Source organism: Nycticebus coucang, chromosome 7 (genome assembly GCF_027406575.1).
Source record: "Nycticebus coucang isolate mNycCou1 chromosome 7, mNycCou1.pri, whole genome shotgun sequence".
NCBI classification, from domain to species: Eukaryota; Metazoa; Chordata; class Mammalia; order Primates; family Lorisidae; genus Nycticebus; species Nycticebus coucang.
Window position 1 is genome coordinate 55631416 of NC_069786.1, and position 14776 is coordinate 55646191.

Below are 14776 nucleotides of genomic sequence, written 5' to 3' on the forward strand. Positions count from 1 at the left end.
ACCACAAGACTCCTAGAAGTCATCAAAAAATACAGTAATGTTTCAGGATATAAAATCAATGTCTACAAGTCAGTAGCCTTTGTGTACACCAATAACAGTCAAGATGAGAAGCTAATTAAGGACACAACTCCCTTCACCATAGTCTCAAAGAAAATGAAATACCTAGGAATATACCTAACGAAGGAGGTGAAGGACCTCTATAAGAAAACTATGAAATCCTCAGAAAGGAAATAGCAGAGGATATTAAAAAATGGAAGAACATACCATGCTCATGGATGGGAAGAATCAACATTGTTAAAATGTCTATACTTCCCAAAGCAATCTACCTATTCAATGCCATTCCTATCAAAATACCAACATCGTACTTTCAAGATTTGGAGAAAATGATTCTGCGTTTTGTATGGAACCGGAAAAAAACCCGTATAGCTAAGGCAGTTCTCTGTAACAAAAATAAAGCTGGGGGCATCAGCATACCAGATTTTAGTCTGTACTACAAAGCCGTAGTGCTCAAGACAGCATGGTACTGGCACAAAAACAGAGACATAGACACTTGGAATCGAATTGAAAACCAAGAAATGAAACTAACATTTTACAACCACCTAATCTTTGATAAACCAAACAAGAACATACCTTGGCGGAAAGACTCCCTATTCAATAAATGGTGTTGGGAGAACTGGATGTCTACATGTAAAAGACTGAAACTGGACCCACAACTTTCCCCACTCACAAAAATTGATTCAAGATGGGTAAAGGACTTAAACTTAAGGCATGAAACAATAAAAATCCTCCAAGAAAGCATAGGAAAAACACTGGAAGATATTGGCCTGGGGAAAGACTTCATGAAGAAGACTGCCATGGCAATTGCAACAACAACAAAAATCAACAAATGGGACTTCATTAAACTGAAAAGCTTCTGTACAGCTAAGGAGACAATAACCTAAGCAAAGAGACAATCTACACAATGGGAAAGGATATTTGCATATTTTCAATCAGACAAAAGCTTGATAACTAGGATCTATAGAGAACTCAAATTAATCCACATGAAAAAAGCCATCAATCCCTTATATCAATGGGCAAGAGACATGAATAGAACTTTCTCTAAAGACGACAGACGAATGGCTAACAAACACATGAAAGAATGTTCATCATCTCTATATATTAGAGAAATGCAAATCAAAACAACCCTGAGATATCATCTAACCCCAGTGAGAATGGCCCACATCACAAAATCTCAAAACTGCAGATGCTGGCGTGGATGTGGAGAGAAGGGAACACTTTTACACTGCTGGTGGGACTGCAAACTAGTACAACCTTTCTGGAAGGAAGTATGGAGAAATCTCAAAGCACTCAATCTAGACCTCCCATTTGATCCTGCAATCCCATTACTGGGCATCTACCCAGAAGGAAAGAAATCCTTTTATCATAAGGACACTTGTACTAGACTGTTTATTGCAGCTCAATTTACCATTGCCAAAATGTGGAAACAGCCTAAATGCCCACCAACCCAGGAATGGATTAACAAGCTGTGGTATATGTATACCATGGAATACTATTTGGCCATTAAAAAAAATGGAGACTTTACATCCTTCGTATTAACCTGGATGGACGTGGAAGACATTATTCTTAGTAAAGCATCAAAAGAATGGAGAAGCATGAATCCTATGTACTCAATTTTGATATGAGGATAATTAATGACAATTATGGTTATGGGGGGGGAAACAGAAAGAGGGAAGGAGGGAGGTGGGTGGGGCCTTGGTGTGTGTCACACTTTATGGGGGCAAGACATGATTGCAAGAGGGACTTTACCTAACAATTGCAATCAGTGTAACCTGGCTTATTGTACCCTCAATGAATCCCCAACAATAAAAAAAAAAAATAACATGGCCCCTGCTGGCCTTCAGGCAGTAAAAAAAAAAAAAAGAAATAACAAAAAGAGATAAATTGTGACATCAAAATTTTAATTGTCAGAGGAGCAGGGTAAATGTCTAGAGTTTTTATGTCCAACCAAAGTTAAGTTATTGTCAGTGTAAAATATTGTTATGACTATAAGACCTATGTGTCCTAATCATCACAAAGCAAATATGATAGTAGTTACATAAATGATAAGGAGAAAGGATTCACAACTTAGCACTCTAAAAAATCACTGAGTCACAACGGCAAACAAAAGAGGAAGAAAAGAACAAAGAATCTATAAAAGCAACAGAAGACAATTAACAAAATGGTGGTAGTAAATTCTTACCAATAATTACTTTGAATGCAAATGGATTAAATTCTTTAATCAAAAGACAGAAAAAATGGCTGAATGGACGAAAGGTTACTAGGGGTTAACAGTGGGGGGGGGAATTCAAAGAATACACAGTAACAGATGCATAGGATGAGCAAGTCTAAAGACCTATTGTATATGAAGACTATAGTTAACAATAGTGAATTATGTACAGTGACTCACGTCTGTAATCCTAGCACTCTGGGAAGCCAACACACGAGGATTTCTTGAGGTCAGGAGTTTGAGACCAGCCTAAGCAAGAGTGAGACCCTGTCTCTACTAAAAATAGAAAAATTAGCTGGGCATTGTGGTTGGTACCTGTAGTCTCAGCTACTCTGGAGGCTGAGGCTGGAGGATTGCTTCAAACAAAGAGTCTGAGGTTGTTATGAGCTATGATGATGCTACTGCACTCTTGCCTGGGCAATTGAGTGAGATTCTGTCTCCAAAAAAAAAAAAAAATAGTGAATTGCATTCACAATGAGTAGATTATAGCTGCTCTTGCCACAGGAGAATAAATGGGTAACTATGAGATCATGGATGTGCTAATTTATAAAATAATCACCATTTTACTATGTGTATCTTATAAATCATGTTGTATATTTTAAATATGTACAATACAATTTATTTTAAATATAGTAATAAAGTAAAAAAAAAAACAGTCATAAAGAGACTTGACAAAAAGTTATACCATGAAAACTGAGAGTCAGGGCTAGGTATAAAATTTAATAGTTAGAGGACAGTGCTTGTGGCTCAAAGGAGTAGGACGCCAGAGGTGGCAGGTTCAAAAACAGGCCCAGCCAAAAACTGCAAAAAAAAATTAGCAGTTAGAACTGTTCATTTTTGAAATCTTTTTATATTGCGAAAGGAGTATTAAGGAATTTAAAGGGATTTCCAATAATTTTATACATAGTATTGAGTTAAATAGACATATATCCTCAGCTGGAAAGAACCTAAAACTCTGGAAAACTATTTCTGAAAAATCTCTAAAAACTTCTGAAACTCTGAAAAACTATTTCTGAACATAAAACTCTGAAAAACTATTTCTGCAAAACCTCTAAAAACTATTTCTTCTAAGGCAGGGTTGATAAGTAGGTTTCATTTGAGGGTCAGTGTGAGTGACTGTGGTGGATTGGACGCAACCTCTGGATTGGACTTACCGGAACCTAGAGCCATGAGAATGGACATTGGAGGGGAAGATGGTGGGGCACATGCCGAGTGTGGGCTTTGCTTTTCCAGGATCTTGTCCCCAACCTGATAAGCATTTTTACCTTATTTTAATAACCACAGTTAAGTGCCTCCCTTAAGAACTGAGTTAAATATGACTTCAAAACTATTTGGAGACATAAAAATATACTTTTAAAATTGTTTCTAGGACTCTCACAGCAATTAGAATTATGGTGAAAAAAGGTTGGAACGTTTAGATAATGATCTACCTCAATGGTTTTCAAGCTAAAAGGAAACAATCATGGAATCCTTTTAAAATATTTTTAAATCTTTAAGAGGACCTTCTGTGATTGAAGCAGAGGCAGAGCCACGAAAGGAACCTGGGGATGCAGGAACCACAGATCTGAAGTCACTGGCCTCCATGGTCAAAAGGATTTTTTGAACTTGAAGCAATAGCAAATAAGCCAAACAGGCTTAGCTTAATTACTCCCATTTCTGGTTTTCTGACCTCAATTAATAGACCAGAAGAATAAATAAAATACAAGAAAAAAAAAAAGATGACAGGAGGGAGCACAAGATGGCATAAGAGAGAAAGAAAAAATGAAGAAGGAAGGAAGGGAGAAAGGCAGATGAAAGAAAAAAAAAAGAGGCAGGGAAAAGGGCAATAATTGCTGGTAGCCACTGCAGCAATTCTGGAAGTAATGGAAAAAAATCTCTCTGTAAAAAAAATGACGAGCTGTGTCTTCTCTCTGCACCCTTACCCCATATTCTACAATACTTAGCTATTTTAAAGGAATCAGAAGTTAAAACATAATTACAAGACATAATATTTTAAATGATGATTCAGTTTATTATTTTAAATCTAGAATTGTTTTTAATGATTCTTTTAAAAAATGGTTGTGTTTTTAATCTCTACTTTCTGAGTTCAGACACTAATTCCCACAGAAACTAAAAAGAGGTTATAGACCTTAAAAACAGAAATAATTTTACTTCAGGAACTAGATTGTAATTAGGTATTATTTAAGCATTAACTACATATAAAAGTTTTATGTGTTATTTCAGAGAGAAGGGTGTGTTACTAAAAAGATTCAGAGTGTGAAAGAAAATCAATAAAATAATCATAAAATTATTTTCTGATTTACGTTGAATTTCTAGGAAAACCATAAATAAAACTCAAAACTAGAATAGAAAATAAAGCATATCTGGTTTCTCTAAAGTGAGAATACAAAGAGAGGAAGAAAATGTTTGCTATGTGCAGGTAATTTTGTTTCAGTTTTTAGTAAAAACCTAAATGCATTTGTTAAATTCATGGTGCCTTTGGAATAATGGATACTTTTCTTTTTTCTTTTTTTTTTTTTTTTTTTGTAGAGACAGAGTCTCACTGTACCGCCCTCAGGTAGAGTGCCGTGGCGTCACACGGCTCACAGCAACCTCTAACTCTTGGGCTTACCTGATTCTCTTGCCTCAGCCTCCCGAGCAGCTGGGACTACAGGCGCCCGCCACAACGCCCCGCTATTTTTTTTTTTTTTTGTTGCAGTTTGGCCGGGGCTGGGTTTGAACCCGCCACCCTCGGCATATGGGGCCGGCGCCTTACTCACTGAGCCACAGGCGCTGCCCGGAATAATGGATACTTTTCTAGTGACACATTTTTTTCTTTTGTTTGTTTACTTAAGGGTATCCCATAAGTCCCATAGGCTGTTTATAAAAATACAAACCAGGGTTAGCTAAATTTAAATGACAAATTATTATCAAAAAGAAAATAGATGAATTTGAATTACGGAGAGGACAGGTAAAACAACCCACAAGAACAACTTAAAATGAAAACACTTACCAACTATTTCGTGATCAGTGTGGTTTAGGTATTTTTTACATATATACGGCAAGGTGGATTCACAAGCCCGACTCCTCCAGGCCCTTGTCGTAAATGAATTAAATATTCCACAGTGATATTCAACAAGTGGCTCAAATTTTATCTCTGAAAATACAACGTGCATGTTTAAATTCGAAACAAGAGCGGTTACTTTAATATATTTTGGAATGAATGTAGTTTTAGCACCGGGGGACAGCCTTTCTATTTGGTATCTGTAGTAAAACCTGTAAGAAGACCTGTTTTATCTGTGATTTTGCAGTTAAGTCCAGCCATGACAATTAAATGATTTCCCAAAGTTTGCTAAAGACCCAATTGTATTATTTTAAAGTAGGTAGATATTTTGCATTTATTGCTATTTTCAAAATAGCAGACTAGAATCTTGGCTGTGATTCAAATTCTCTAGCAACTTTGGTTAAATAACTTACCTTCTTGGCCTCTATTCTCTTGTTTGGGAAAGTTTGCCTCATAGAAAGTCAGTCAGGCTAAAAAAGCTGTTTATAAATCACTTTCAGAATCACGTGTCATATCTACATGGGAAACGCTGCTGCCCAAGGCTGCAGGATGATATCACATGATGAAGGCAAATAAAACGCTGGCTGCAAGTACCTGGGTTCCAGTTAAGGTAGCTGAGTGGAGTTCCATCAGACCACTGCCAGCCAGCCTTGTCATCCAGCTGGTTCAGACCTATCCACACTTCCACTGTGTCCCCACTCATGTGCTCTAAAACGAAAGGAAAAAAGAAAAAAATTCAGTGTTACACTTCTTTCTTGTTCTCCTAGTCCTGGATCACGAAGTCGTAAGTTAATCCCAGTCAATGAAAGAAATGGTGCACTGGTGCTTAAAAGTGGCAAAGCAAGCCTCCTCTGTCTTGGGAAACACAGCAGTTGCCCATCGGCTCACTGACAGCTGTTCATAGTTCAGCTTCCTAGCACTTCATCCAAGCATCCAAGAAAGGCTGCCTTTCAGCTGTTATCTTTCTATCCAAATTTGAGGCCATCTTATTTGTGTTAGCTCATGTACTTAAAGGTTTTAGAGGGTGGTGGAGGAAGTGTCCAGGGCCACTCCAAGAAAGTGAACAGAGATAAGCCTTCAAACTTAATTGTGCTGATGCAGAGCAGGGAGGGGGCTGGACAGTGTGGCAGCTCCATAGAGTTGCCTGGCTAAGAGGGGCAGTATAATCCAAGGCACCAAACTACCCATTGGGATCCCTAGCTGCCTAGCAGGTTGGGTCCTACAGCTGTGCGCAATGCAAACTTGAGGCTGCTTCCACACTTGGGAGGGCAAGGGTTTTAGGGCAGGCTTGCTCTGTAGCCACTACTCCTAATCACTGTACCCCAACAACTTGTTCAATAGCCTTTTTGTTATAGATGCTGTGAATAAACACATGCATTGACATGCTTGTGCAAAAAAAAAAATGTGGTTATTGGAATTATAGAATTATGGGGAAATTTTACTTGATTTTTCTTTTTGCACACCTGAACTTAAAAAATTATAAACATATACTTGTGCAATAAAATTAAAAATAAACCCAGTGTCAGAAAACTTTTAACGCAAGTGGTTTATTTTTTTAATTTATTTTATTTTTTTAATTGTTAAATCATAGCTGTGTATATTAGTGCAGTCAAGGGGTACAATGTGCTGGTGGTTTATTACACTTTCAAATATTGCCATTTAATTATTTAATCTATGAAGGAGAGCATTGCTCTCTTTGGTTCATTTGCTTCAGAGCTCAACTTATTTTGAGCCAGATGCAGGGTCGCAGTCTGAAATTAAGACCCGGATAGATAAGCATTATAAAGAGGGTGACTATATGTCCCAGGTTTCCTATAAAACCCATGGTTTATGCTAGTAGTTCCAGAATAAATATTAATTGCAGCCTATTGTACTCTGAAGAGAGTCTCAGTTTGGATGGCAGACTGTATGATTACTCCGGTTATGAGAGTCATTGTAGTCATGTAGCAAGGCTTCCGCATCCTCAGTGATTGGACATCTCAACATAAGAGTGAAAAACTGATTAAGGTTATGGGGGGGGGAAGCAGAAAGAGGGATGGAGGGAGGAGGGTGGGGCCTTAGTGTGTGTCACACTTTAAATAAAAACCGAAAAAAAAAAAAAAAGAGTGAAAAACTGGAAGAACCGAATCCACTAAGAAAATAGAAAAAGGCACTTTATAATTTTTGAACTCCCAGAAATTACTAAGCAGAAACAGTGCACTATATCTGGGCCCCGTCCTCCAAGTTTCTGTGGCATTAATGTGTTGTCTCTTCCTAATATCTATTTGATTACTTCTTTCAATAGAACCATTTGATTAAAAATCATTTAACAGAAGGTAGCTGGGAGTTGTGATGCCTGGCCCTGGGTAGAGTGAGACTCTGTCTCAAAAAAAAAAAAACAAACAAAACATTTAACAGGGCTTCTGATGACACAAGTGAAACAGATTGATAAGACAGAAAGAAACTCGTACATTTCATTTCTGGATCAGTGCCAAGTGATACTTTAAAATCTAATTAAAATATTAAAACATTAATTATTTTTACCTTAGAATTATTTTAAGTACCCATTGTGCAACTGTTTTAATGATACACATACTAAATACTAAATAATACACATACTATTGTGCAATTTATAGTTTGTGCCTAATGGTACAAAAACAGTCTCTTTACCTTTATGACTAAATTGGTCCACAAAACTGTAATAGCAAATTGAAACCTAAATTCCTTTGGATATCTTTTGGCATTTGTCGCAGCTTAGATAATTCCTTATGCCGTAGTATATACACAACAGTGATTAGCAAGAAACATAAGACCATTCTCATCATTAAAAAAAAATACCTTGGTCAGAACAGGTGTCTGTCTTTATGAATAGATTTCTGGTTTCCTAAACAATTCCCAAAGACTAGCCTTAGAACGGAGGTATTTAAATCAGAGTCTCTGACATATCTTATTTTGTAAAAATTGTTATTCAAATTTGATGAATAAATCTAAACTGTCATCAAAAATCCCGGCAGTTAAGATAGATGACAACGATAATTCATAAGCAGTGTATACACTTCTATATAAAAACCATTTCAGGCTAATAATGATTTTAGAAATTGATGTTTTCCTGTACTATGATGTACTCAAATCAGCTTCCATAATAATCCCCCACTTTTGCATAGTTGTGGGGAAGGACACGCATTCACTGTTCATTCATCTGTTACAATTCTCTTGGAAGATAGTAATAACTTTCAAAAGCTTTAAAATGTGCTTATTTTCCATCCAGTGAATTCACTTCTATAAACTTGTAGAGAAATAATTGGGGATTCTATGCACATAGGTATATGCAGGGATGGTTTATAATAGCAACAAATAACTATACATACAAATAAAATAAATAATTTAACCTATATCCCTAACAGAAGGAGATTAGATCAATACAGCGTATTATTGCTAACCTATATTACTCTGAAACTACTAAAATTTATGATGTGGATCTATATTTATAGACACAGACAAGTGTTCATTTTACACAGGTAAATGAAATAAGCAGATTACCCAACTCTGTGCCTAGTTGTTGCCAAACAGTTAACACACATTGAGTGTCATGCGTGCCAGGCATCTCAGTTACACTGCAAGATGTAATCCACACCGAGAAGTAGACACTATTCTTATTTCCACTCAGTAGAGGGAGATTACTTGCTTGAGTAATCCTGCTAGTAAGTAAGAGAGGCAGGATTCAAACCCAGGTGGCTTTCTAGTCCCTGTTCCTAACTATGGTGTAAAAGCATTTTGTTTTTATACAATACCATTTTTTATAGCTACTGTGCATATACACATGCATTTTCTATTTTTGCAGAAAGGTATGATTATTTTAGGATTGCAGACTTGTTTCACAAGTTTTTCTGTCTGTGCACCTAAATCTAAAACATTACTAACAAATAAACAGGCACTACATGTATAAGAAAATTTGAAAAAAATAATACCAGAAACTTCTAACGAAAGTGAATAATATTGTGACAGCTTCTAATGTTTCCAAAAATGTTAGAGGAGGTATATGTAAGCACATACAAGCACATGTAATCTATAAAGCAGTAAGAGTGGAGGTCAGGTCATGGGCGAATTCTTCCAATATCTTATATTGGTGTCTAGATTGTTAGTTAACATGCATGTGCTTTTGCTTTTCCACAAAAATTTCAAGTTCTTTGGCATCTACCAGAAAGCCCAATGAGTGATAAGATTTTGTTTGGTAAACTACTTAATTATTTACTAATGGAAATTGAATGGATAAGATCTCCAGAAGAGTGAGGATTGGCACTTAAGTTGAGCAGTCTCCTTGATCCACTTGATAGAACTGCAGCTCTCTTGGGTCCCTTCCTGTGGCTTCAGATTTTCTTCTCCAAGAGGGATAACGTGAGTAAGACATGACTGGGTGCTCAATGGAGTGGCTCAGGGTTCATGGGAAAATTCTGGGTGCGAGAGTTTGGGCCATAGTAAGAAAAGAAAAATATTTTTTAAATAACTATTTTTCAGAATATGCTTTTGAACACATGGACATGACTTTTGACATTTTATTGTATCAATACCAATGTGAATCATTCACGTACTTACTCCTTATGAAATTTTCTTCAGTTTCATCTGCAATGCTCAATAAAGCACCTCCTTGCATATGGCATGAAGAATGTGCCTCACTCCAAGAAAGAGACGAAAGCAGGTTGAATTGGTAGCAAATGTGTGAATCGAGACTCTTCTCCCAGACAACATCACAGCTTACTTCTGCAGAAGCTGGAAACAAAGTCTTATTTTATTTATATAGCAACATATTTCTGAGATGAAGTTAAATGGAATTATTCCAACTTGCAAGCTCTAAAACTTCAGTGCCTTAATCTATTTTCGACTAGGTCTTTATGAAGAAATCTGCATTATTAATCCATTATTAATATATGGCTAAACTCTTCCAGGAATTCAATTATTCTTTTTTTCTTATTTCAGGTTATTGTGAGGGGACAAACAACCAAAATTTGTTGAGTATGGGACACAACGCAACCTCTTGAAGTTGCGTCCTACACCCCAAAGATGTGCCGTACACCCCTACCTTCTGCCCTTTAAGCAGGAGCACACCAGTTAAACTCTTCATAAGAAAATTCAAGAAAGTATCAGTAAAGAAGCTCTGATTTTTTTCCAAGATAATAATAGAAACCAGTTTTAAGAGAAGGAAATAGAAGTCAAGAAAAATAACAACATCTGAGTTCTGTAAAAAGCAGCCATTTAGAACTTTAAATCGAAAGCTGTGCCAATTTAAATATTTATTCGAGATAGACACAAGTGTCATTTCAAAAAGTATTTCTCACCAGAAATACTTTGGTATCACCAGATACCAAAATGTTGGATGAAAAAAAGGGATAAAGGAGAAATAGGAGTCAATAGTGAACACAATTTTTCACATTGACATTGAATACAGGAATACTGACAGTTGAAGAAAATTCTCCAAGAGGAATAGATGCAAAATCCACTTGTAAGACATCAGCCCAGTGGTTCTCAACCTTCTGAATGCCTCAGCCCTTTAACACAGGTTGAGAACCACTGCAGTAGCCAAAGAGTGCGTAGAAAATTCACAGTATATTTAAGGAGGTATGAAATGTGGCTCTGAAATGTGAAGTTTATGGAATTAACAGAAAATTAAGAACTAGTTTGAAAGCTTTTGCTAAAATTTTTGATCAAACTGTATAATAATTGCTACAAATTCAATTTAGCCAAAGAATTTCAGGATGCAGAAAATGTGAACCCTACTACTGGTATAACAGAAGTGAAGCTGATGGACAAGCAACCAGCTAAAATTGAGAACAGCCTCTCCCAGAGCGTAATTGTCAAAGTAAGACAACTTCAAGAGATACCCTAAGAAAATCTGGAATAAAATGCAGATATAGAGTCCTCTGGGAAATTCACAATGCATATTGACCTATTAAACGCTCTGAGAAGTTCCATTGTGAAGATACCTGCTTAATACACTTCAAACTTGTTTGACAATGAAATCTTTTTTCATACATTTTCTTTTGCCTAATACTTTGTTAGATGGCTCCCTTGGGAAATGAGTACAGTTTGTTTGCCTGTCTGGTTGCAACATGTTTTACCCAGAAGTTAGTTAACCAGAAGTTATGAAATCACATAAAAATCTAAAGCTGTTTATAGAGTTTCCCAGCTGATATATGTATTTACATAAAAGGACCCAAGATTGAAGGCAGGCAGGAGACAAGGCTATCAGGAAAAGAGGAGAAAGAGAGGGGAGATTTTCAGTACCTATTTTGCCTTGGTGGCTGAAACTTCCCCCATTGAATGAAATCCTTAGAGACAGTCTTCAGTGAAGATACTAGGCCTGCCCTGAGAGTCATCAGACTCCAGCTCAGCCGTACTCATCCTGTGTGACAGCGGAGATCATGAAGAGGGAGCTGGGGTGTATTTACAGGTTCAAGGGCATACAGTGCTTTCTCTGCTTCGCTGGGTGGGCTGCATGTCACTCCACAAGTCTCATTTGAATGTTGTAACTGAACAAGGAATGAAAACGGCCATCGGAGCCACTGTGAGGAGCTGCCTCATCCCCCTTTAGGTCTGAAAGACTTATTTCTCCAGCTGCCATCTGACACTCCTCCGTGTTAAGCCTCCCAGGACTGGCTTTGCTGAAGAGTCTCTGCTCAATGTCACTCTCCCTTCCCAAGGGCAGCTGGCTGACCACGACTGGCCAGTGCATCAATACAAGGCACCCACCAAACCCTGACCAGGGGCAGCTCTGAAGGGCCACTCTATCTTGAGAACTCCTTATAGGACTGGACTGGGGGTTGTCAGGCTCATATCCAGCTCCCTCAGTGCAATCCCACTCCCCTCCCTTTCCTCCCCTTCCCTTCCCCATGGGAACCCGCCTGCCATAGGCTCTGCTCTTGGCCTGGTGCATTTGTGTGTGTGTATATATATATATATATGTGTGTGTGTGTGTGTGCATATGTGTATAAAATCTCACATATATATAATATCTCTTTCCAAAAATTAAAGGTCACTATCTCAGGTACAGTTAATTATTCTTGAAAAATTCTAATACAAGGGCTAGAATCCTATTATAATATTTTTTTTGCATCTTTTGGTTATATTTATATTGTCTTTTCTATCACTTAGTTATGAGCTCCTTGAGAGAAACACTTGTGTCATATATATTTTTGAATTTCCTATTATTTGATGAGAGATCACCAAAATCTTTGGCATGATGTTATACAACAAGTAATTTTTCCTCTCCTAACTTCACCTCCCTTTTAATGAACTGAGGTGTGTTCACGTCAACATTGATTTTGCTCTGGTTAGTGACTGACATCCGCCCTTCCTCCTTCTCTGGTACTGTGGCTTGCTTTTCTTCCCTGATTATACAGTTTTGCCCACGGCCCAGGTGTCCTATTTCTTTGCTTCTTTTAAAAATTATTGAGTTCTTTTTTACACAAAGGAAGAGTTGTATTATCAGAGCAGCTATTGAACTCCAAACTGCAATGTAACTATTTTTTCCTCTCTTTGGTCTTTTTTTTTTTTTAATTAAATCATAGCTGTGTACAGTAATGTGATCATGGGGCACCATATACTAGTTTCATAGACCATTTGACACATTTTCATCACTCTGGTTAACATAGCCTACCTGGCATTTTCTTAGTTATTGTGCTAAGACATTTACACCCCACATTTACTAAGTTTCACATATACCCTTGTAAGATGCACCGCAGGTGTAATCCCACCAATCCCCTTCCTCCCCTCCTTTCCCCCTTCCCCCTATTCTTAGGTTGTAACTGGGTTATAGCTTTCATGTGAAAGCCATAAATTAGTTTCATAGTAGGGCTGAGTACATTGGATACTTTTTCTTCCATTCTTGAGATACTTTACTAAGAAGAATATGTTCCAGCTCCATCCATGTAAACATGAAAGAGGTAAAGTCTCCATCTTTCTTTAAGGCTGCATAATATTCCATGGTGTACATATACACAATTTATTAATCCTTTCGTGGATCAATGGGCACTTGGGCTTTTTCCATGACTTAGCAATTATGAATAGGGCTGCAATAAACATTCTGGTACAAATATCTTTGTTATGGTGAGATTTTTGGTCTTCTGGGTATATGCCTAGTAGAGGAATTATAGGATTGAATGGCAGATCTATTTTTAGATCTCTAAGAATAGATCAACCCCCCCCAAGGAAAGATATGGCAGATGTAATTGAAGATCCCATTCATAAACAACTGGCTGAGATGTCAGAAATCGAATTCAGAATTTGGATTGCAGACAAGATTAATAAAGTGGAATTAGGAATTCAAGGAGAAATTCAAAAGTTGTCTGAAGAATTTAATGAATTTAAAGACAAAACCACCAAAGACTTAGATACACTGAAGCAAGAATTTGCAGCCCTCAAAGATCTGAAAAATACAGTAAAATCCCTCAGTAACAGAATGGAGCAAGCAGAAGAAAGGATTTCTGACATTGAAGACAAAGCCTTTGAACGCTCCCAAACTCTCTTTGGTCTTTCATGCGATCAGCATATCGTTGTTGAGTATCTGCTCCCCGAAGGGCTGTGCTGAAAAGTCTCGTGTAAGAGGGACACAAGGCCACATCGGGTTTTCTTGCTCTGTACTCTCTCAGCACCCTATGGGATCCTTGGTAGCCCAATCACAAGTGAAATGAAATGATGTATTATGCGATTGCTTGTTGGTTGTCTGTTGCTGCTGATAGTGTGAAAATAGCCGGGGAGTAGGTACCATGTTCCATTTTGTTCAAGCTATTATTCCTCAAGCTTGCTCATCAGCATTTAATGGTTCCTGGGCAGAGGTGGCTATGCTATCAAAGAAAGCTGAGAGGTGATGGCCACAAAGGAAAGAGGAAAGCTAGTAGGTGTGGGCTACAGAAGCCCAAGGAAGTCATTCTGATCATTTCATTATCCACAACCTCCAATATTTGCTTGAAAAATTACTGGTTTTCTATAGTGAGCTTGTTCTCCCTGCAGCCACGATATGCATTGCATGCCTGCCCTGCTGTTCAGGCCTCTCACTCTTTTTCCACTTCAGAGAGAAAGTCCTTGCCACTGGACTGATTTCTTATTTTCTCCCATCACCCACACTATCCACCTTCATGGACCTGTGCTGTCCTCTCCATCATCCCTTCTATGGAGCAACTATCTTTCCACTATTAAAAGCCACTCCGTCTATGATCTGGACCCCACTTCTTTCTGTCTTCCAAGAGACCATCTACACTCTACCAGTTGCCTTCACATTCCTGGATCATCAACCTCTCTTTCCTGAGCACAACCCCTCTCTCTCTCACAAAATCTCCAGTCATCCTTATTTCATTTATAGATGCAATCAAAGATAGCATCTCTGATCCTTAAAAATAAGAAACAAAAAACTTCCCTTCTCCAGCCTCCCCCAACCCTTGTCACTGCCTTCTCTCTACCCTCACTAGTCATTACTTAGAAATACATACTCTCTCCAA

General features: G+C 37.7%; 1 protein-coding gene across 2 annotated transcripts in view; it reads right to left on the reverse strand.

Annotated features, from left to right (window-relative positions):
- Window positions 1–14776, reverse strand: part of PLA2R1 (phospholipase A2 receptor 1) — a 134605-nt gene that overhangs the window by 94074 nt on the left and 25755 nt on the right. For both annotated transcript variants that reach the window (XM_053597839.1, XM_053597838.1), the window contains exons 4-6: window positions 9882–10055; window positions 5904–6017; window positions 5259–5402 (exon numbers count right to left, since the gene is read on the reverse strand). In XM_053597839.1, the coding sequence (XP_053453814.1) occupies window positions 5259–5402; window positions 5904–6017; window positions 9882–10055 (432 nt within the window). The remainder of the gene's footprint in view (window positions 1–5258; window positions 5403–5903; window positions 6018–9881; window positions 10056–14776) is intronic.